At 38.4% G+C, this 22,258-nt stretch overlaps 3 protein-coding genes across 7 annotated transcripts; 2 read left to right on the top strand and 1 right to left on the bottom strand.

The window, feature by feature from the left end:
• Positions 1–889: 889 nt before the first annotated feature.
• On the bottom strand, positions 890–8,714 carry terb1 (telomere repeat binding bouquet formation protein 1). Its single transcript, XM_014971372.2, has 20 exons — positions 8,386–8,714; positions 8,168–8,278; positions 7,734–7,865; positions 7,431–7,559; positions 7,231–7,291; positions 7,025–7,137; positions 6,142–6,270; positions 5,888–6,040; positions 5,650–5,781; positions 5,413–5,538; positions 4,894–5,030; positions 4,451–4,791; positions 4,303–4,367; positions 4,127–4,204; positions 3,721–3,957; positions 3,454–3,504; positions 3,224–3,289; positions 3,063–3,128; positions 2,261–2,337; positions 890–1,625 (listed from the first exon to the last, which is right to left on the bottom strand). The coding sequence occupies exons 1-20, from the start codon at positions 8,420–8,422 to the stop codon at positions 1,452–1,454; spliced, it is 2,415 nt and encodes an 804-aa protein (XP_014826858.2). The 5' UTR covers positions 8,423–8,714; the 3' UTR covers positions 890–1,451.
• Positions 8,715–9,009: 295 nt separating this feature from the next.
• pdp2 (putative pyruvate dehydrogenase phosphatase isoenzyme 2) lies at positions 9,010–14,216 on the top strand. 4 transcript variants are annotated; one of them, XM_014971425.2, is made up of 9 exons: positions 9,010–9,107; positions 9,460–9,577; positions 9,711–9,887; positions 10,571–10,690; positions 10,769–11,055; positions 11,792–11,897; positions 12,144–12,380; positions 12,494–12,793; positions 13,475–14,216. In XM_014971425.2, exons 2-9 carry the CDS (start codon positions 9,521–9,523, stop codon positions 13,748–13,750), a joined length of 1,560 nt encoding a protein of 519 aa, XP_014826911.2. In that variant the 5' UTR covers positions 9,010–9,107; positions 9,460–9,520; the 3' UTR covers positions 13,751–14,216. The 4 variants fall into 4 exon arrangements, with proteins under 4 accessions (XP_014826911.2, XP_014826904.2, XP_014826887.2 ...); XM_014971418.2 differs by having other exon boundaries at positions 9,460–9,601; XM_014971401.2 differs by having other exon boundaries at positions 9,460–9,613.
• Positions 14,217–14,692: 476 nt separating this feature from the next.
• LOC106906182 (B-cadherin) lies at positions 14,693–22,189 on the top strand. Of its 2 annotated transcripts, XM_014971348.2 has the most exons (15): positions 14,693–14,969; positions 16,407–16,499; positions 16,577–16,714; positions 17,211–17,366; positions 17,465–17,606; positions 17,685–17,836; positions 17,926–18,054; positions 18,153–18,338; positions 18,420–18,664; positions 19,528–19,670; positions 19,759–19,983; positions 20,100–20,312; positions 20,387–20,520; positions 21,061–21,204; positions 21,312–22,189. In XM_014971348.2, the coding sequence occupies exons 1-15, from the start codon at positions 14,907–14,909 to the stop codon at positions 21,564–21,566; spliced, it is 2,418 nt and encodes an 805-aa protein (XP_014826834.2). In that variant the 5' UTR covers positions 14,693–14,906; the 3' UTR covers positions 21,567–22,189. The 2 variants fall into 2 exon arrangements, with proteins under 2 accessions (XP_014826834.2, XP_014826840.2); XM_014971354.2 differs by lacking the exon at positions 16,407–16,499.
• Positions 22,190–22,258: the final 69 nt, after the last annotated feature.

Below are 22,258 nucleotides of genomic sequence, written 5' to 3'. Positions count from 1 at the left end.
TGACTGCATTTCAGTCCATGAGAAATCTGCTCTTCAGATGTCTCTCCCACCACAGTGCCCCTGCCTTCACTGCTATCCCAGCATCTTGTACAAGCATTTTGAGGAGGCAAGTATTGGAATTCCAAACTAAAACTGAAACTTTATAATAGAAAACAAGGAATAAAGAAGTTTTAGCCTTCACTTTTTCTTTAACCACAAAGACTGTACAGTCATGCAAGGATGAGAGTACAAGGGCTTCAAGTCGCAAAGTTAACGAGTATCATGGAGATTGTCAAAAGTACCACAAATGGGTACTTTTGACAATCTCCGCCATGAGACAGGGAAAATGGGTAAATGCTAGTTTTAACATACTGATGAGTCCCCACAGAGTGGGAGAGGCATACTTTAGACAGTGATCTCAGTCCAGCTCGGCTTTAGTGAAGGATAGAGTTTGCAGACTGAGCAGCTTCTTGATGCACATACAAAATAGATAAGCAGCACGATTTGCAGTATTTGTGATTCCTGTCATACCAGAGGCTTTCGTCTCAATAAACAAAAGTGCTGCGCTTACGGTCCCCTCTCCCCTTGTTGATTTCCTGTCTCTGCGGACTGCGATGGCCAAAGCACAGGCATAAAGAAAACAGGACCTGGTATTTGCTTCCGTGAGGCCGTGTACGAAGGAACTATTAGATCATTTCTAAAGGCTTGCATCAGAAATAGGAGAAAAATAGTTTAACTTTGCAATGTTCCTGTCCTCCTCCCAAAAGGATTTTACACGCAGTTATTGCTTAAGTTATTAGAATTTCCAGACGTGACAAGCTTTAAGCTGGCATCAATTATTTATGAATTTCCTGGATAAAAAGTTAAAGATTAAGAAGTCAGACAGATTTTTGAGGCAAAAGGTTGAGGGTTGGTGTTGGAACAGAACTTTTTATTGCCACAATGTGCCGAGTGTAAACTGACTCAAAGGTTGTAAATCTAACTGCCTCATCTGAGAGATCCTCACAAATACCTCAAACAGGTTCAAGATTTGTTCTTAAATAACATTAAAAAAAAAAGCAAATATCTAGCATTTACAAGTAAGCTGAAAAAACCCCCATAAATAACGTTTCAAAATTAGCAGAACATACACTTTCAAAGATAGGCAATATTTATAGAACATATTCTTGTGAAGAAGATTTTCTTGAAGATTTAAAATTGTATGCAAAGTAATGAAACCAAAATAAATCCTAATGGTACAATATATTACAGTACTATTCAGAATATATTACTATATAAATTATCGTAAAATAAGTATAATTTCTAAAGAATGAATGAATAGATCAATTAAATCAACTAATCTTTACAGGAACATTCTGACTGGGAGAGGCCTGCGGTCGCAGGAGTAAGATTACACAGAATAATACCGTTCTATAGTGTAGAAGGTAAAATAAGAAGATCTGACAAAGATTTTATGCAATCTAAACATCACTTTATGATTTTTGTTGTCTCATCAGCCTCCTGTATTTTTTGGCCAGATCAACATTGGTGCGTCCAGGTTGGAAAGGATACGACCACAAGATGAAGTTCCAGGAGTAGCCGTATTTCCTTACTCCAGAGAGCAAATGATGGACCTCCTCACCACTGAAGTCCTGTCTTTTTCTTCTCTACCGGTATTTTAAGAAAAAAACAAAAAATAAACAGAAGGAAAGGTTAAAGCAACAATAAGAAATTAACTGAAAGGCAAACAAATAACAAATGTACAGCATCATTCATGCAAAAAGTAATTTAAAGTTGTTTACAGTCAAACAGAGTTTAAGAAACCCGAAATTGAGGACACAGTGTAGCCTTGTGGAACACCACATGTAAACAGTTTTTCTTTTATTCATCTGCAAATGGGAGAAAGTAATTCTGATCTGCCAAATGAGATATGAACTGATTTCGCATAATGCTGGACACTGCCAGCAACTTTCCCATTCTGTCAAAGGAGCCTGAGAATTATGAGGCAGTCTACAAACATGGACATTCAGCATGATTTAATGTTTTATCCCACAATCCTACCAACAAGCAACTGTAATTTGTCTTTTTCAGATGGCTTCTGATAGCTGTACTTGTTCTGAGAACAGCATGACTGATGGTTCCTACTCAGTTTAATTCAAGTTTAAGACACTTAAATTTAAGAAAATATGTAAAGTATTTTGAGCTGATTCCTGTTTTTACTCTAGATAAAGAGTTTAGTATTGTAATGGCAATTTGTTGAGACAGAGAAAGCCCATAAACCCTTTTTCTAAAAAGCTCTTACAGAAGAAGAGTGGTCTGTGCTTATCTTTGACTGATCCTTAATAGCATAATGCTCACTGCTATTTCTTCCTCTTCTCTCTGTGTTTGAAACATGAAAAGGTTTCAGTTTAAATACAGGTAATGTTTACCCAAACATTCTGCTTACAGGATCCATGCATAAGGCTTTGTGCATAGAGACCCATCAGAGTGACAGAAAATTATAACTAGAACAGCTGTTCTAGAAACAAAAATCTATTTTTTGATGTCAGGGGAAAAAAAAGAAAAAGTGAGAAGCCAAACTAGATGGAAAACATAAAGGGGAGTTCAGAATGCAGAAAAATGTCAGAGTACGCTGAAAAAGTGGACTTTGCTACTTTTAGAGTGTGCTGGAAAATACATTTGGCTTAGAGCATGAAAGAAATAATAAAGCACAACAGAATCCTCTTTCAACAGTACACAAGCATATGGCCTAAAAAAATGCCTCAGATGAGAATAAGGGGCCAGAAAGTAAAAAGATAAACAATGAATAAAGCCTTTTTGACAGTACAGACACACCATATCCTAATAGTTAAAGTATTTTCCATTGGCCTAAAGCATTACAAGATATCATTATAGTGTAGTAGTAATTTTATAGCACAGACACTGTGGAACAGCTTAACACAGCTCTGAACCAGCTCTGCCCCGAACAGTGAGAATGCTGGCGACAGCTCAGCATTCCTTCTGCTCTCTGGATCGTCTGCTGCCAAGAGTACACTGCAGAGGACAGCTCCCAACGCCGTCTCTCAATCACAACATTCACACACAAAGTCGGAAAATGTAAATACCAGAATCGGATGTTTGATAGTTGGCTTCACGTGGATGTGGCCTTTTTAGGGGAGTCAAGCTTGGACCTCAGAGGAAGGATGGAGTCATAGTTGGTGAATATGGCAAAAAAAAAAAATTTCATGAGTGCATCAACATTAAAAAATATACTAATAACACATACCAATCCTTCTCTTAGAGGGAAATGCGCCTTGTCTGGTTGTTTTGTACCGGGGAGTCAAAGTGACACCTATGAAAAAAAAAATTAAATAAAGGATTAAATAAGTTTCATACATTAGACATATTCTTTTCATCCAACAATAAAAGGCAGCTGCTTCGAAGCATAATGAAATCATCTGAGATAATCACTGAACAAATTACTTCATGTGAATATGACTTTTTTTTTTTTCTTACCATTATGTTTTCTCCAAGAGTGTTGCTGCAGAGAACTCGTATCAATCCCAGCTGTCAGGAATTAAATAGTTTACAAAATTAGCACATTGTGATGTCTAAATTATGACTCAGAAGATTCAAGGCGTAGTCACAGAATGAATCAGAAGAAACAAAAACAAGGAGAAGGCAAACAAGTTTTTACTACTTCCAACATATTAATGTGCTTGATGGATGTTTTTTGAGGGACTAAAATTTTGCAAGAAAGTTTACAACTGTAAAGCCTCCTACCACCCATGTTTTCACAGCTTCTGTGTAACTTTGTTGTTGAAACCCTGGCAGAGTTGGTGTCAGAATGCTCTTTTGTGACGCTCTTTTGTTCTCGCCTGACGCCAAAGTTAAAGCGATGCATTCTGAATCGCTCCGTTGCCTCCTGGAGGACTCTGTGCATGTCGCAGCTGTTCACACAGGAGCTTTGAACCGACGCAAAAGAGCGGCTTGTCACTTCTTCAAAAGTTAACACACAGCCTAAAAAATGACAGTTATATCAAAAATGTATTATTTGTGTACAACAATGTTAACGGTGAAACAATTAGGTTGCACTGATACACAGAGGATTTCTTCTAGTGAATCCATGCAAAAATAATAATAAAAAAAAGGCAACAAATTAAAGAAAGATCCTTATATTTTTCCCCACCTGCACACCGACCATTAGAGACAGAGTGTTCTTCTGGTGGAATCTTCCGCATCCCGTTTAAGTTACTGCCCTGTGACTCTAAAACAAAACAAATACTTAAAATCTTGATAGAAGCTGCATCCAACAATAACTGACAATAAAGTATTTAGAAGTTATCGCATGACTCTGTCTCTCACCATAACAGCACCTAATCCCTTTTGGTTTTGTCAGCCACACTGACAAGGGATGACTAAACAAGGAACTAAGCAAAAATAAAAAGGAAAAGGATGTTATTAAAGAGCTTTTCTTCCCCTATGATTTGTAACTTCTGTGGACTCTACTGACTTGTTTTCCATATGTGGCTCACTGCCTCCCTCTGATGACCAAACGTCAGAAGACATCCCGATTCGTCCTCCACTTTTCACAGAACGCATCACATCTCCTCCACTCCTTTTGGTTTCTTCTCCTGGAGGAATCAACCTAGAAGTGACTTTCTTTACTTCAGCCATGCTTTTGACAAGTTGGAGGCTGCTGTTGTCGCCACTGCTCTTGTGTATGGGCCTCAGTACGCTGGTAGTTTTATTGGCTTCCAGTTTCTGGGCAGGTAGACTTACAGGTGGGGGCTTAAATGGCTGAAGTTCAGCTGAATTTGGACAAAGAATGTCTTCTTGCTCCTCTCCAATCTCCTAAAAAAAAAACCAACAAGTAAGTATTAGTCACTATGGACCATAATTTTACAACTGCATTGCATGTGTGTGTGTGTGTGTGTGTGTGTGTATGCAACTAACCTTCAGCTGTGTTTTCTCTAACAGTTCAATCCTGCGTATAATTTCTCTGGCTGAATTCTTAAACTCTTCTATGTTTAAAGGAGGCTCCTCATTTTCAGCTTGCTTTTCCATCAGACCATGCACTCCCAAGCTCAACACTTTGCCAACAGACAAAATAAGTCACTTTAAAACCTTGGTATTATTAATTAAAATATAACTTTTAGTAGTTGCACATTTTAGAGGGAAATAAATACATTTAAAGTGAACCATGTGAAATAGTAACACTGGTAACACATTAAATATTGCCAAGACCACAGTGTGAACCTACAAAGAATCTAACGGAATCTTATTCCAATTAGGCATATCATTATAACCACTTTTGATAATAGTATATTGGACCTTCTCTTGTGTCAAAAAAAACCCATTATACTTGCAGATATACTTGAAGTTGAGAGGTGTGGCATCCAACAAAACTAAATCATAAAGTCCCCAAATATTTTTTTATTAGGTGGAAAGAAATATTACATAAATTACACTCACTGGCCTTTTTGCAAGTCTGTAGTATGAAAGTCGCTGCTTTCCTAACGTCCTCACTTGAGTCCTCTGTGAGAAAAGTTATCATAATCGGCAAGCCTCCACAATCCACCAGCTGAGACTGGTGCTCCTCTGCAAATACAACATAGACACAAAGTTGCAAAAACATGCCAATTGAGAGGATTTCAACCAAATGACAGAAGTATTGAGAGCAAATTCTGCATCATTACTGAGCAGTCTCACCTGAGGCTTCGGTGCACTCCCCAATGGCGAGTAGAACTGAGAGCCTGTCATCAGGATCTAAGTGTGAGCTGGTCAGCAGAAAGAAAAGGTGGTAGACTAGACCGTACTGCGCCAAACCAGCTGCCAGATTGGCTAAAATGAAAACAAAAAAGAGACTGGAATGAAAACCGTGCAGGAGAGGTTTTGTTGAAATGAAACTGCCAAACGTAATCTGAACATTATTAAAAACAGGACTCACGGTTATCAGTGATGCAAGCTGACAAGGTCTTGACTATAACAACTGACAGCTGACGAGACAGCAAGCTGGTTCCTGCAGCAGACACAACACGAAGCAGTGCCAGAGCAAGGGTTTCCAAACCTCCACAGGCAGCAAAACTCTCCTGTACATAAGCTGTAAAAGGTGAAAAATAATGAATACTACAAATTATTAAATGGCATTAGGAAATGTCAAACAGTGTTTGAAGCAGAAATCATTGTGTTTTGTTTCCTCACAGTTGTTGGAAACTGTCATGGCGATAAAGGAGCATATGGGCTGAAACGTTTCAGTAGAGGGCACAGAAATCTGCTGAAGCCATGTTTTCACGATGGGAAAGGCTGCAACACAAATGCGCTGACCTTCCTCTGCAAACAAAACAAAGGCATGGTGGAATACAGCTGATCTTGTGTCTCGTGGAGGGTTTGAAGGATTTTCCAGCATGGGAAAAGAATCGGTATTAAAGTAACGGTACAGAGGATGTAAAAAGTCTGCATCCCATTGTTAAAATACCAAATTTTTGAGAAGTAAAAAAAATTAACCGCTGATTTCCCAACATTTTCAACTTTTAGTGTGATGCATGCACATACCGTATTATTAGCCTAAAAAACAAACAAATCTATCTATGACAAATATAAAAACTGTAAAAAACTGGTTGCATAACCCCCCATGCCCTTAAACTAATGATTTGTTAAGTGTCCAATTGATTCTTCTGCTATAAATTATTGTAAATCTGATGTAACTGAAGTGAAGTTCAGCTGTTCAAGTTGTATTTTCTCAAAATTTGTTCAATCATCTTGTGGCTAAACCATAGTTTCCAAACTGGTTACAGGAATATTTTCTCAAATTACTCATAATAGTCTTCGCAGTACCAAAGTATATTTCACGATGACTGAAAGCAGGTTTGCACCTATGAAGACCGAATTGGCTCAAATTATCCTTCAACAGATCCATCCACACTTGTGCTGCCAGGTTACTGCACCATTTTCATTTCCATTTTCATTTTCATCACTATCAGATTTATTTGATTTCAGTCAAACAGTAAAAATAAATACCTAACAGAGGTGAAAATGTTTTTAAAACAGTTTCATCACTACATGGGACAAAGTCAGATGATATTACCATTCTGGGGATTGTTGACGGAGCCACACAGCGCACTAGACACAGATGTCCAGAGTTGGTAGTTTTGGCTGACAGTTCTCAGATTATCTACTGTTGAGAAGGGGAAAGTGCTCCTACAAAAAAAAAAAGAAGAAAAAAACAAAGGTCAGAGGAGCGTATTCTTCAAAACAAAAATGTATCTACACATCAATGGCACAACACAGTACCTGAAAAGGTCCATCAGAATTTCCAGGCAGCCTGTGGTTTGTGCTAAAGTTTGCCCCAATTCTGCAAAACCACAAAGGCAAATACTTCTCAAACAAACCAAGTTAAAACTTGTCAGAAAAATATGTTATGTCATATAAAGCAATAATCCTGTTGTTTACTTGTTTTATTTATTTTTTCAGTTAAAGAGGTATGATCTTACTGTTGTGTGCAACCAGAACAAACAGCAAATAGACAGACACCCTCTTCTTATTCAGTGGGCTGTCTTCTTGCAAATGTCCAGCAATGTCGATGAATATGTCCTTTCTGCACAGTGAATTCTTGCAATACACTACCAAACAAAACATATATATGGCATTGTCAACAATTTAATTTTATATGAAATTACAGTGCACACAAATACAGGACAACTTAAATGAATGAATGGGTGGGGTGGGTGGGTGGATGGATGGATGGATGGATGGATGGATGTGAAAATCAATAACTCTGAGACAAGTGTACCCACCATTAGCTTCAGCTAGTGTGCCAAGGGTAAAGAGAGCAGTTTCCTTAACGTCTGAATGAACATTACTGGATTTGGACAAATTATACAAAAATGACACACCACCTAGTTCTCTCAGCAGATCCACATTATCCTCTGAAAGGAAGAAAACATCGGGTAAAACAGACAGTGGATAAATGCCATACGGAGCCACACTTAATTTCTTTTCACACTTATAATTTATACACTTATAATTAGAGTTAACATTAGATTGTGAACAAGTGTAATATGTTGACAACCTTCTGAAGCAGAAATTGCAGCATTGTTTATGAGGTACATTCTGTGCTGTTCTAGAATGTCACCAAAATGAATTTTATTTTAGTAATTCAATTCAAAAATATTTATGCCTTTATACTTCATATTTTTGAACAGTCTAAAAGCTCTGGTTTCATTGTTACCTCTCTTTTCACATATGGAGTGAATGGTAAGAAGTGCTTGCTTCTGTGAATCTGGACATTTCATCTGAAACTTCACACACTCAAGCAGCAAACTGAGATCTGTCTTTGTTGCTGAAATGAAAGGAATAAAAATAAAGTCAGCTAAGTAAATCCATATTATAACTGAATTAAAATATGTTCAAAAACATACAGTAATCCTTAGTATTTGCATCACTTACTGTTACGGTTGTTCCTGCAACTGCCTGCCCTATCCATTTCACTCTTCTTCAGAGAAATTTCTTATACCTGGTTTTCTAAATATTATGATTTCGTAGGGTACTACCAACCCCTGGACTAAAAGAAAAACGTTTACACCAACATGCTACATTTGGGATTAGCGTTAGCCTGACAACGGTAACGTAATTTATAAAGTTAAACTAAAACATTAAGACAACAATTTCCTTACAGTAAAAGCCCACTGTTTCTCAATATGATCGCATTGTCTGTCTAAAACTGCAACTACTTTCTAGTTGTTACTTCACAAACTGTGAAGAACATATTTTGCTATTACGTTTTCGCGCGAGCTGTCAACCGCTCTTTTAGGCTCGTGAGCGTAACTCTGCGTTGCCGTGGAAACCCCGGAGGAACACCCGCCCCACTACTCTTGTCGTTGGTTTGCGCTACAAAACCTGAAAATTATGCCTAAACCGGACATTGTAAGCCCATTCCTTACAAACAAATAAACCACTTCAAATAAATAAATAATGAAAGTTATTGGAGAACACATAAAAGTGGATGTAACTAGGATGTGAGGCGCTAGCAACAGTTTTCTGATCATCTGAATAGGTGATCGTCAGATCCTTACGTCACACGTTGCTGGACGTCCCCCTTGTCATATTTGGTGTTTTGCTGCATGTGAACGGACTTTGCTTCATTCGTAACAAAGTTTGTACGCAACCATGTAAGTTTTGCTTACACGGGATTTGACACATTTCTTAAGCTACATACATGTGCTCGTGTGTAGCGTCTTTAAGAATGGATTCTTGGGTAGTGTTGTCTCGGAAATTACCAAACGTTAGCAGAGTGAGGAAGAGCTAGCATGCTAATAGCTGTAAAACCGTCAAATCTCAACAATGTGTGTCAAACGTAATAACAATCAAAGGTCGTGTCATTAGGTGAGCCTTTGGTTAGCTGACGTGCAGCTTTCAAGCTGACTAACCCATGTGTTAAATGACAACAGAGAAATCTGATGTTGTATAACTTAAGTTACAACTATGCATGCACATAGTGACTTGTTTGTCTTTTCTGCTCAGATTTAAAGCGGAATAATTTGAATAAGTTGCACCTCATAGCGCCAGCTCCGTTTCTGTAGCGATGTATGGACGTGTGTACTCCAGGATTCTCCATCGAGCTTCTAGCTACAGGCTGAAGGTTTATCGCAAAGTCCCATTCCAAGTTTGTATCTTGGTCTGACTGTACTGTTCATATGCACATTCTATCAAAATTCTTGTATTTTGTGTTTATGACGCCAAACTTGTAGCCTTATGTTATTGTTTCCTTTCAGACAGCCCTCAACTGTCCCTTTTCATCCTGGAGTCCGTCTCGATCAGACCAAAGTTTCTGCACTGGGGAGGAATCTGGAGTCTGGACTCGAAGTTGCTGTCATTTCTCAACACGAGAGGATTTAGACTTTCAGCAGAGCCTAGTGCAGATTAATAGCATCCTAAGAAGCAATGAACAGGTAAGAGAAATCACACTGAATAACAATAATATTTAGGAGCAAAACATGCTGTAGCTCAGCTGGTTCCACAGATAGACAAGGAACAGTGGCAATTTTTTATTTGGTTAATATGGCTCTCCACCCTGGGTAGCATTATTTGAGGGTTGTCATTAGCACGTAATGGGAAAAAATGTAATTTGCTCCCAAAACACATTTTCTTTTGTTTTCCAGTTAGTGGAAGGATTTTTTTTTTTTTTGCACTGAGTAAATACTGTAAAAAAATAAAATAAAAATAGGCATTTTGCCCTACAGCTGAATAATGCTGAGAAGTTGGTGTCTAATCTATTATTTATTTCACATTTTTACTGAATCACATTCAGTAAATATGAATATTATTAAGAAAACTTTTTTTTTTCAGTAAGTTAATTCATTAAGTGAAATGCATTATAATTACATACATACAGATATCTTCAAATCTTTATTCCTCTTAATTACAAGGATATTATGCTTCCATCTTATGTAAACATGGCATTTAAGAGCGTAATATTACATCATACCATTGAAAACATGTTTAATATGTTTTTAATGTGCACGTGAGCACAATTTTTTTTTGGAATAGGCAGTTTCGTAAATACTAATCTGATTTATTTATATGTCTGCAGATTGACTGAGATTTTAATCACGAAGGTGCCTTTTGGTTTCAGACTGTGAATGTGCCTGAGTTTGATGGGAGGGCACTCAGCGCTGTGAGAAAGTTCAACAGCAACCATTTACCTGCAAATACTCCTAATGAGGATCGTCGTAGTGCAGCCACATGCTTACAGGTATGCATCTACTTTTTATGTTTTAATTTTTTTCCCCAATTTTTAAAATGCAACATTTTGTGTGTGTGTAATCCCCAGTCAAAGGGCATGCTGTTTGGAGTGTTTGACGGCCACGGGGGCTGGGCATGTGCTCAGGCCGTAAGCGAGCGGCTGCTGTACTATATAGCAGTGGCAATGATGCCAAAGCAAACCCTGGAAGAGCTTGATAAGTGCATGGAACTTGGCAGGCCTGTCCCACCCATCTTACAATGGTATAAACATCATTCAGATTTTAACTATCGTGAATCCGCCCCCCTGTACATAAGACATCTTAGAGTCTTCTGGCAAGAGTTACTGGACAATGAGGAGCATGAAGAAGGCATGAGGTAGGTTAACATGTTTGTAGTTCTGACATGCTAGGTATGAAACTCTGTGAAAATACTACAGTTTCAAACACAAGTGTATAACATGATCTTATTGCTTTTATTTCAGAAAAGAACCAAATATTTCTGCTACTAAAAAAAACTATGTGATCTAATTTTTAGTTATATTAATGTTATCTTTAATGTTTACTAACTTTTTTGACTTTTTCTTATAACTAAGGAAACCTATTTGATTCTTTGTTCAGCCAGCTGACAGGTTATTTATATTATTATTGGAATTATCATAGGTCCTTGATCTTTTTCCATATTACCTCTGCATGTTTTTTTTTTATTTTAACCAGTTTGCATTTTCTTGAAAATGGCTTTTTTTCTGATGTGTGCCTGTCTGTTTTTTTTGTGAAATATTTGTTGCCTTTTTTTGAAACTTGGTTCCGGATCTGAGTGTTTCTCTGTGTTATGACAAGTCAGATATTTTAGGATTACTAGAGTTACAATATTACTGGTGTAATTTTGAACTTGAATTGGATGGCATGAATATGCAACTTTTAATGAAACACTTTTATCTATTATGTCACAAAATTTTTACATAAGCCTTTAGAATGCATTGACAAGAAACTTCATTGAGAGAATATCAATGAATCAAGCCATTGATTCATTGAGGTAATATTTTTGTCCTCAATGGTAACATTGAGGACAATATTAATATTTTTAATGATATTTTTGTAATATTTTTGTCTAGTCCTCAGGAGGCCCTGAGTTGTGCCTTTAGACGTCTTGATGCCGACATCTCTTTGGAGGCTCAAGTCCCACTTCCCAGTGACCTTATGAAAAGTACAGCCATCCAGGTAACTACACACAAGTCTTTTTCGCTTTAGAGCTAACGCAGTCTGAATAATACACAAGGAAAAATGTCAGTCAGCCATTCCTCCTCTCAATTGAGTTCTTCATGATGTGTTTGGGCCTATGTTTTGAGGTTCCCATTGATGGGAATCAGTCAGTACTCTAGTGGTTTTACATCCACAGATATCAGGCAGCCTTAAACGGGAGTTCTAGAGACACGTACATTCCCCTTCTCTGACTTTCCTTTCCAGGTGGCGTTTGCTGGATGCACCGCCTGTGTGGCTCACGTTGGAACCGATGGGATCCACGTGGCAAATGCAGGAGACTGCCGCGCAGTTTTAGGGGTGCAGAACAGTGACGGTTCATGGAGTGCTGTCCCTCTTTCCAAAGACCACAACTCACAGAACCAAGATGAGCTGGAGCGTATCAGAGCACAGCATCCACCTTCAGAGAGAGACACAGTGGTCACAGAAGAGAGACTGCTGGGGGTGAGTTGGTGCCTCAATGCTATAAACAAAGAAAATCTGATTCATGAAATAAGTTAGGTTTTTTCTCTCTCTCTCTCTCTCTCTCTCTCTCTCTCTCTCTGTCTCATTTTCAGGTCCTCATGCCTCTACGCGCCTTCGGTGATGTGAGATTCAAGTGGAGCGTCGAGCTGCAGCAGAGCATTTTAGCCAGCCTTGAAGCTGGAGTGGATCTCGACTCTCTGAACTTGTATCAGTACACTCCGCCTAACTATTTAACACCGCCGTACCTGGAAGTGACACCGGAGATAACCTATCACAAGCTGAGACCCCAGGACCGCTTCCTGATCCTCGGCACCGACGGGTTGTGGGACGAATTCTCAAGCGAGGAGGCAGTGCGGCTAGTTGGAGAACACCTGAGTGGAATTCATTTACAGGTTTGTTCAGGGAAACCCCCTAAATACTATATACTGCCCATGTGTGTTTGGACAATGTGCTGATTTTGCCAAGGGTGGCACAAACAATTAAGCTAAAAGGTATATTCTATCTATTTTTTTAAAACGGGTGCAGGTAGCTTTACACAGCTTTTTTCATTAAATCAATGGAAACAGATTTTGTATTTACTCCGGTTATCTTTGAGGAATATTAACATTTCTTTGTTGATCCCAAACATTTAAATTTAACAACTGAGAAAGAACAGTACAGAAACGTTACTCCCTCATCCAAACCATACCTGGAGTGCTGATTTGATCTCTTCATGCGTGTTTGATGAATTTTTGAATCTCCCATGGCAACCGTTCGGGGGTGTCTAAATGTTTGCTCTCACAAAGGACGGAAAGCATTGTTGTGATGTTGAACTGATGGCAGAGTGTCAGAGTAGGAGCTTCTTAAAGAGGCAGGAAGCCAATCTCAAATGCATTTTTCTTTTAACGACTGAAGATAATATGGTATGGATTTGAATTATAAGATGGCACAATGTGCCTGGAAAATACATAATACCATCCCTTTAAAAGGTTGCCAGACTGAAAACATCACTGTTTACAGCAAGTCAATTCATATTTATCATGTCCTAACTATCTTGTCATGTCTTTTTGACTTTTTAACCTCTGCTCATTTAGGCTCCAGTTTCTCCTTCGGAGCGGAAGCTGAAACTGGGTCAGATGCACGAACTCTTGCTGAAGCGGCGAGCTCGCGCCTCTCCGGCTCTGGATAAAAACGCCGCCACTCATCTGATCCGACACGCTCTTGGAACTGGAGAGTATGGGGAGCTGTCCCAGGAGAGGCTGGCCTCAATGCTCGCTCTGCCGGAGGACCTGGCCAGAATGTACAGGGACGATATCACAGTTACTGTGGTGTATTTGAACTACGACCTGGCTAGACCCCGCCACAGTTAGCAGACTCAGTGAGTCGTACCACAGAGCTACGCTTGGTTACGTACAGTCAGTATTTTGTCATGACCGGTGTTACGTGAGCTATTTTACAGATGAGGTGAAGTGAAATGGTTGTTTTTCAATGTCATATTCTGTCCAGATATTATTTTACATGAATCACTGTTGATTACCTTTAAAATTTCAGACATATAATCCCAGTTTTCCTTTGGGAGAGAATGTTTCATGTCAGCACTTTTACCTTTGTCAGTATTCCTGTTGGTGTCTTGCACAGACAATCCATCTTTGCCTTTTTTTCCCCCTGTTTACTTTGTGTTAATGTGAGGCTAAGAAGTTTACCGTAAAATTTCTATGAAGAGTATCATGTTGATTTAATCAACTGTTGATGTTTTTAAATTATCTGTTCCATAATGGGAAAAAAATATATATATATATTATTTTATAAATAAATACATAAATGAAAACCAAAAAACATCATTTCTTTTTTGCAGAAACGTTTTGTTTCGATGTTTATAATTTAGAACAGTTCAATTCTCTGATATCTCAACATATCAACAGCAGAGTTTTCAAAGTTTTCACAATAAACTGTGAACGTTTTTTAAGAGCTGGGGAACATGGGAGCCAAATCCGATCCTTCGCTGTTTTGTAAACACGACTGTTTGTCCTCAGTGACGAAAGTTCATCCAGACAAGTTTGATTGTTCTGCAAACAAATCCCAAGTGGAAAATATCAATTTAGTTTACCACTATCACTAAAACACTTCAGAAGATTTTACAGATATGTATGTATATATATATATAAAATATCAGAAAGATAATACATTTTGGGAAAAAAAATTAAGTGGAAAGTCTTGCCTCCATACGCACACCTCTATGTTTGGCTGAGCCGGCTTTCATCGTTGGTTTCTGTTTTTAACCGTCTCCCCCCTTGATGAAGTCATACGGAAACTCAGCATTACTGGTGTTAAACGGTAAACACAGGGTTAGGGTCATCGGTTTGACTTCACAGTAAGAGCACGGTAGTGTGGTGGAGAAGAAAGTTCACTACTAGAGGAAGTGCTAATACTAGAGGAACTTTGGTAAAGATTACAAACTTGACTCACACAAAGCAGTGGGGACAGTGAGAGGATCCAGCGACAGGACAGATCCGCTGGGTGTCAGAAATGAAGGACATGACTGGAATCAGGAGGATTTTGATAGTGACTCTCATCTTCTGGCAACTCAAGGTGAGCAATTCACATTTAGTTTAGTTGTTTTGAAAACCCGTCTTTTCTAAACAAAAGGGATTATATTTTAAATGTGCAACTCTACTATGTAAAAAAAAAAAGCCTTCCTCGATAAACTATTATATATATATATAAATATGTTGCCATGAAAAAGCGGTTTATATTACTCCCATTGTTTACTTTTTATTACTATAACATTTTAAATGATTTTTTTTGTTTCACTCTTTCTTTTATTTATTTATTTCATCGTTGTTCCATATTTTCTACATTTGTGTATAATTGCTGTGTTTACCTGGAGCCTCACAGTTTTAAGGTGAATAAGCTCAACTTAATATTTGTCTTACTATTAAATATTATTGTCTTGTAGGTTAGAATATTTAGGTGAGTTTGGAGATGTATTGGAAACATCTGCAGTGATCGATCTGGATCCATCTTATATTTCTAGCTTATCCCAGTACATTCTGAGAATAAGACGATTTAAAATTAAAATTTAAAACTTCAAAGCTAAAAGTTTTTGTTTTTGCTAATATGTAAATTTTTTCATAAAATGAATAGCTTTTTTCTGTGATTTAGGTTGTAGGTTGCTTTCATTTAGGTTTCAAAAACCACTTAAGTTGCATTAATATATTTATATGTAGAAAAATTTATCAAATGATTTAATAATTTTTTAAAACTAAAGTGAAATCAATTAGATGTCATATTTTCTTTGCAGATGAATGCTCTAAATAGTCAGACTTCATGGAAAACACAATGACAGCATTGAACGAAACAATTTAAGGGAGGAGAAGTTATTGCAAGGTCAAGTCGGGGTCAGATGTGACAGAGCAAACAGAGCAGAGAAATACAAACTAATGTAATATGAATGCATGGAATATATCAGTGAGTTATAACATAGACAGAGTTTATTTTATTTCAATTATTAATTTAAAAAAGGGAAATGCATCATATATTATTGATTCATTACCACACCCATAACAAACACCCAAAACTTTCAGAATATTTGAACGTTATGAATTTTTATTACATAAATGTATGTCATAGACATATTTTGATCTCCACAATCATGGGAAAGACGGCTGACCTAACAGTTGAGCGGCCAACACCCTCCACAAGGAAGTTTAAGTGACAAGAGGCCATTGGTAGATATCCTGGCTGTTTACAGAGTACCTTATTAAAGCCTGTTAACAGAAAGTCTGGTGGAAGGAAAAGTGTAATGCACAGGCAACGCTGATAACCACATCGCTGAGAGGAAAGTAAAGCAAAGATGAGTCACCAAGTACAGATGCATCGTGGACACAGTTTATAGCTGTTATATTTCTTCCCACCCATTTCTGACCCTAAATTGAGCATTACTGCCGTGTAGTAATGACACATAAAACTGCCAGCTAAAAAATACTTTTAAAGTGTTTGGATAACTGTTGAATGTTTGCTCCACAGTGTTTGGTATCTCTAGATCCAGCATGGACACAACTGAGGTTCTTGGGCAAAATTCACAATAATACAAACAGTCCAAATGAAAGCAAACATGAGGTACATTTAAAACGTTTTCATCACTTAATGAGCGAGAATCATGCCTGTAATGCAGCATGGTGTCGTCATTCCAACAGGATGATGCCGCCACCGTTCTGCAGCTGCCAGAGCATCCACTGGCTGACAGTCTGAGGCGAGTGAAGAGGGCCTGGGTTATTCCACAAATCAATTTTCCAGAAAACGACCGGGGACCATACCCCAAATATCTGGTGACGGTGAGTGAGTTTTTGTTTGAGAAACTTACTGCTGTCAATACGTGTGCTCTGAAATATTCCTCTTCAAAATACACTCCTGATCAAAATCTTAAGACCAGTTAAAAAACTTCAAGAATTTGCATTTTGCACTGTCAAGACTAGGAGGTCTTGACAGTGTAAAGACTTGACAGAAAATGACGTGGAATCCAGATTTTTGCACAACTTTTCGCTTTTAAAGACTATAGTCTTAAACTTTTGATGAGCTGAAAAAATCACGTTTGAGTGTAAATGCAGTTTTCAATTAATTGCCCGCTCAAAAGTTTTTGTCTCTTAGGCTGATTTCTTCTTTTAACATTGTGAAGCTCTACTTAGAACCTTCTTAAGATCCAATAGTGCAAAATGCAAATTCTTGCAATGTTTTGACTGGTCTTAAGATTTTAATCAGGAGTTTATTTCCATGTTTTAGTTGTGATTTTATTTTGTTTTTTTTTTTTTGTTTTGCTTTTTTTTCCCAAAGCTCAAGTCAAGTAAAGCTGAAACAGTAGCCATAACCTACAGGATCAGTGGCCCAGGTGCGGATCAGCCCCCTGAAGGTATTTTTACTCTTGATGACTGGTCTGGTGCGATGAATGTGACCAAGGCACTGGACAGGGAGGAACAAGCCAGTTACACTGTAAGCCACATTTAAACATTTCTTCTTTTTCTTGTCATTCCTAATACGAGACTGATGGCGTTGAGCAGATGAAATCCTTCTGGATGTTTCTGTTACAGCTGTGGGCTTATGCCCTGAAAGAGTCAGAGAACGCAGAGCAGCCCATTGAGATCATCATCAACGTCATTGACCAAAATGACAACAAACCAGAATTCACTCAGAAAGTTTTCACCGGCACAGTGAGAGAAAGTGCCAAAGTTGGTGAGGAGTCAGTACAGCAAGCTAGCAGAACCGAAATATTCATTTCAGTTCGGAGACGTAACTTGATTTCTTCAACAGGTAAATCCATCTTGAGCGTAACAGCTTCAGATAAGGACGATCCAAATACGAACAACGGTATAGTTAGGTATCGAATGCCCACAGACGGGATGTTTGCCATAAACGCAGTGAGTGGACTGATCAGTCTGAAGGAACAGGGATTGGATAGAGAGGTAATGAGGCTTTCTGTGTGAGCATTATTCCTTTTTTTTATATATCTTTTATTTCCCCCACAACTTTCTTGCGTGTTTTATCCTTCTAGACTCACCCAGAATACAAAGTGATCATTACTGCTGCTGATATGGAAGGGGAAGGGGAGCCCACAACCTGCACTGCTATCATTACCGTTACTGACAGCAACGACAATGCTCCAGATTTCACTGACACATCTGTAAGTTGCAAAACGTACTCTGTAATATGGTGAAATTAAAAATGTGGTTAAAGTTTAACTTTTGAACTCACCGAGGAGTGTTTCTTGCTCTGTCCAAGATGTCCACAACAGTCCATGAGAACGAGATAGGAGTCGAGGTAGCAAGACTCAAAGTCACTGACAAGGACGAGCCAGGATCTCCAAATTCAAACACCAAATACTCCATCATCAAAGGCAACGAAGGTGGAGCCTTTAATGTCACTGTTGGTTCAAATAAGATGGAGGGAATAATCACAACAGCCAAGGTTCAGGAAATTACCCTTAAAGTTTTATTCACAAGTCATATAAGCATCATGTTTACTTTTCTTCTCTCCTTCTTTTCCAAGGAGCTGGATTTTGAGAGCTTGTCTGAGTACAAACTCTTGGTGGTGGTGACAAACGAGGCGCCGTTTTCCGTCCCTGTGTCCACCTCTACGGCCACAGTCACAATAAAAGTCATTGACAGAAACGAGCCTCCTGTTTTCAGCCCAGCCGAGGTCCATGTAACCCTCTCAGAGGATGTGAGAGTCGGCACGCCTGTGGTTCACCTCAAAGCAAGGGACCCGGACAGAGCCAGAGCACAGCGCGTAAAGTAATCAAAACACACACCGCTTGCCTATGAGTGTCTTCAACATTTGATTGAACTCTGTGAACAGCATGTTGCATGTTTCTACTGCTTTTTGACAACTTACATTTGGTGGGCCTGGAAGACCTCTGTCCCATCACCCTAATGTTTTGGAATGAAACTGGAATGAATAAAAACTAAAAGCCCAATCAGATTACATCATTTAGCCAGTCAAACAGTGACATCAGACAATAACGCTTTAGTTTTCAGGAGAGGTTTGTTTAGTTTTGTTCTTTGACATGAAGCAACAAACTACAAAGGTTTATTGTACAGTTATTTTAATGTGTGTGTTAATATTTGGGAAAGTTGGTTCATGTTTTACCAATGGTGTTATAAAATGTTTGTATTTTTTGTAAAGGTGTTCCGTATTTTTATTGTAAAGCTATAAAGTACTTTCAAAAACGGAACTAAAAAAAGGGAAATTATTGTTTTTATTCAAATAGACATGATGCATATTCCAAATAAGCTCTTGAACTAGCAGAACTATATGATGAATATACAGTAAAAGTAGCTTGAAAAGTAAATCACTGGTGAAAATGCAAACCTTATAATAAATTATTTCTGTTTTTCAGTTTTATATATTTGAAATGTATAGTAATTTTCATAGACTACTTTAAACAATAATGTCAAATAATGTTAATGTTAATAAACTACAATTAAGACAAAAAATATTCTCAGGCTTTTTTTTTTTAGATATTGTAAAAATTCAGTCCTGTTTAAGTCTTAAATGGAAAAAGCTGCACACTTTTTCCTACATAAATATTTGGTCTCTTTTTGAAATGGAAATTTTTATATACATTTAGTAATCAAGCTGTTTGTCTTGATTTCAGATACAAACTCTACAACGACAGCGCCCAGTGGCTGAGCACCAACCACAGCACCAGATCAGTTAAAGTTGTGAGCAGCATGGACCGAGAGTCGCAATACGTCAGGGATAACAAATATACCGTCTTAGTTTTGGCTTATGATGACGGTAAATTAAAGCTTTTATTGTTTTTACTGAACCATCACTTTGTTAATTCTGCTGAACAAATTGAAAACAACTTTCTTAACTCCTACAGATCTAATTCCAGCTACAGGAACCGGTACTCTGGTTGTGAGTTTGTTGGATGTGAATGACCATCTTCCGGTGGTCAGGCAGACAACTGCCACTCTGTGCAACTCTGACCCTTTTCCTGCACTCCTGGACATAGTGGATCTGGATGGACCGGGTCATGCTGGGCCATTTACCGTGGAGCTTGTAGGAGGACATAAGAAGAACTGGATTCTCAAAACCAATTCTACTAGTAAAGTGGCTGAGAGGCTGATGAAGTGTTATGTGGATAAACTCCGTTTTCAGACAGCTAACTAGTGATCCAAAACTAAAGTGTTGTGAAGTTTATATTTTGTTTCCTCCCCGTAGGCGATGTGGCAGCTCTTTACCCCAAACAAAACCTATCTCCTGGGACCTATAATGTTACCATGAGGATTTATGATGTTGGGGGTCTCTACAAAGACAGTACGCTGACCGTAGAGGTGTGCCACTGTAAAGGGGGAGTAGATGTCTGCTTGCTGAGGAGTGAAAGCATCCCTTCTTTTGCAACCCCTCTACTGGGATCTATTTTTGGCCTTCTGTGTAGGTGGCCATCTTATCCTTAAAATAACTTAATCTGTTTTGTCGTTTGTGACTTACTTTGCATTTGATTGCAGTGCTGCTCCTGCTGCTCCTGTTGCTGCTGGTCAGCAGAAGGAGGAGGGCGGAGAAGGAGGCCCCTCTCCTGGAAGATCTGACCCGTGATGACGTCATCTGCTACAGCGAGGAGGGAGGAGGTGAAGACGACAGGGTAGGCGGAGAGGGAGCGTAACAGTGCACATTTGCCCTTCAGTTGACAAAATGTTTTGAGATACATAAAGGACCTTGTTAAAGTATTCGCACCCATTGAACTTTACCCCCATTTTGTCATCTTACATCCACAAACCTAAATGTACTTTAGTTAAAATTGACGTGAAAGACTGACACAAAATAGTGCACAATTGTTGATAGAAGGAACGGGAAATGGTGTTCTAATTATATTTTATACATTCAATCTAAAGTGTGCCAAACATGTGCATACAACCTCCTTTAACTCTGACATCCCTGAATTATAATACCTCAGAGGTTGTCATTTTTTCATCTGTGTGTGACAAAAGTATTACCACTTTTACTTACAGTGTTTGGAATGGCTCATTCTTACTTAACTATCCACAATTAAATATTTCAGCTGACTTCTGCATTAAAAAAAATCTTATATTATAACAGATTAATCTAAGTTTAAGACTTACAAAGAGCAGTTTGTGTCCCAATGTGAAGCAACGAAAGTTCCAATCCTGTTTTTTTTTTGCAGGACTATGATTTGTCCCAGTTGCACAGAGGGCTGGACAATCGACCTGAAGTCTTCAACACAGACGTGTTTCCCACTGTCCAGGCTCGACCAGGGTACCGTCTGCAAATCCAAGCCAACGAGGAAGTTTGCAACTTTATTGAACATGTGAGAAATCAAAAGATCGAAATACAGCACATTAGAATTGCTTCATAGTTCCCGAAAACATTCAATGCGTCCTGAATCTATATCTGTCATTGTTATGCTTTGTCCAGAACCTGCAAGTGGCAAACAGAGACCCTGCAGCTCCTCCCTATGACTCTCTTCTTATGTTCGACTATGAGGGTGGAGGCTCTGAGGCGGATTCTCTCAGCTCCATTCAGTCTTCAGATTCGGACGAGGATCAGGATTTTCAGAGTTTGAATGAGTGGGGGCCACGCTTCGGCAGACTGGCAGACTTGTACGCTAAGGGAAGAGAGGAGGAAGACGATGACAACCAAACACTGCCAGGAAAATCAGAGTGGGTCTGACATGCCCAAATATATGTGGAGGTCATCTAAACTTACAGCTGTCTGCCCTGGGAATGATCGGTGGCCTTTTTCTGCCACCATGTGTGTTTTATTTCTTACAGAGGCTGTACTCTTTTTTTCTGTTAGCTTTGTGTGTGCTATTCCTGAATTATTTGACAATAATATTTAAACAGAAATTATATTTGATTGTTTTTGATGCACTTCTGATTTACAGCTGTTTTTTTATACCTGTTTGCTGCTTTTAAGTTATAATGTGATTTAAAGTTTTCTGGGAAAATATTTATACCCTGAAGTTTTTTAAATTTTACCACAGGACAGCTTCAAATTTCCATGTGTTTAATGAGGATTTATGTTATAGTTTAGAGCAGGGCTTTGAATCCTCTTTAGACATTCTACTGCGGCTCCAATGTTGACTGAAAATGCGAAAGAAATAACATTATTTAACTTGTACAGGTGATTAAAGAATGGCAGCTTGAGCTTCTGCAAGATATTCCTTTGATTTCTCCTACAAGATCCTGACCTTTATTGGGTTCATAGAATTATGTGAACCAAAGTTTTTGCTACATTTTTGAATCTTTGTACTTTAAATTTGGATGCATAAATAAAATACGCCATAATTGAAACCAAGACTCCGATGCTTGAGTAATCCCACCCTTTATACTGATGACAAGCCTCATTCCTGACCAATGATT

The sequence above is a fragment of the Poecilia mexicana genome, unplaced genomic scaffold (genome assembly GCF_051168715.1).
Source record: "Poecilia mexicana isolate PSO_F unplaced genomic scaffold, ASM5116871v1 scaffold_6, whole genome shotgun sequence".
Lineage (NCBI taxonomy): Eukaryota > Metazoa > Chordata > Actinopteri > Cyprinodontiformes > Poeciliidae > Poecilia > Poecilia mexicana.
Note: the sequence above shows the minus strand (reverse complement) of the source record. Positions and strands in the feature narration are given on the sequence as shown.

What these genes read in the sequence shown, in the direction of transcription:
- pdp2 (XM_014971401.2), top strand. Translation starts at nt 9,521, where the DNA reads ATGTATGGACGTGTGTACTCCAGGATTCTCCATCGAGCTTCTAGCTAC. An exon ending in CATTCCAAGTTTGTATCTTG is followed by an intron (nt 9,614 to 9,710) that starts GTCTGACTGTAC and finishes GTTTCCTTTCAG; the next exon opens with ACAGCCCTCAACTGTCCCTT. An exon ending in GTGCAGCCACATGCTTACAG is followed by an intron (nt 10,691 to 10,768) that starts GTATGCATCTAC and finishes TGTAATCCCCAG; the next exon opens with TCAAAGGGCATGCTGTTTGG.
- LOC106906182 (XM_014971348.2), top strand. Translation starts at nt 14,907, where the DNA reads ATGAAGGACATGACTGGAATCAGGAGGATTTTGATAGTGACTCTCATC. An exon ending in CAAATGAAAGCAAACATGAG is followed by an intron (nt 16,500 to 16,576) that starts GTACATTTAAAA and finishes TCATTCCAACAG; the next exon opens with GATGATGCCGCCACCGTTCT. An exon ending in AGTTTTGGCTTATGATGACG is followed by an intron (nt 19,671 to 19,758) that starts GTAAATTAAAGC and finishes TAACTCCTACAG; the next exon opens with ATCTAATTCCAGCTACAGGA.
- terb1 (XM_014971372.2), bottom strand. Translation starts at nt 8,422, where the DNA reads ATGGATAGGGCAGGCAGTTGCAGGAACAACCGTAACA. An exon ending in TAGAGAAAACACAGCTGAAG is followed by an intron (nt 4,792 to 4,893) that starts GTTAGTTGCATA and finishes TTTTTTTTTTAG; the next exon opens with GAGATTGGAGAGGAGCAAGA. An exon ending in CTCTTGGAGAAAACATAATG is followed by an intron (nt 3,290 to 3,453) that starts GTAAGAAAAAAA and finishes TTTTTTTCATAG; the next exon opens with GTGTCACTTTGACTCCCCGG.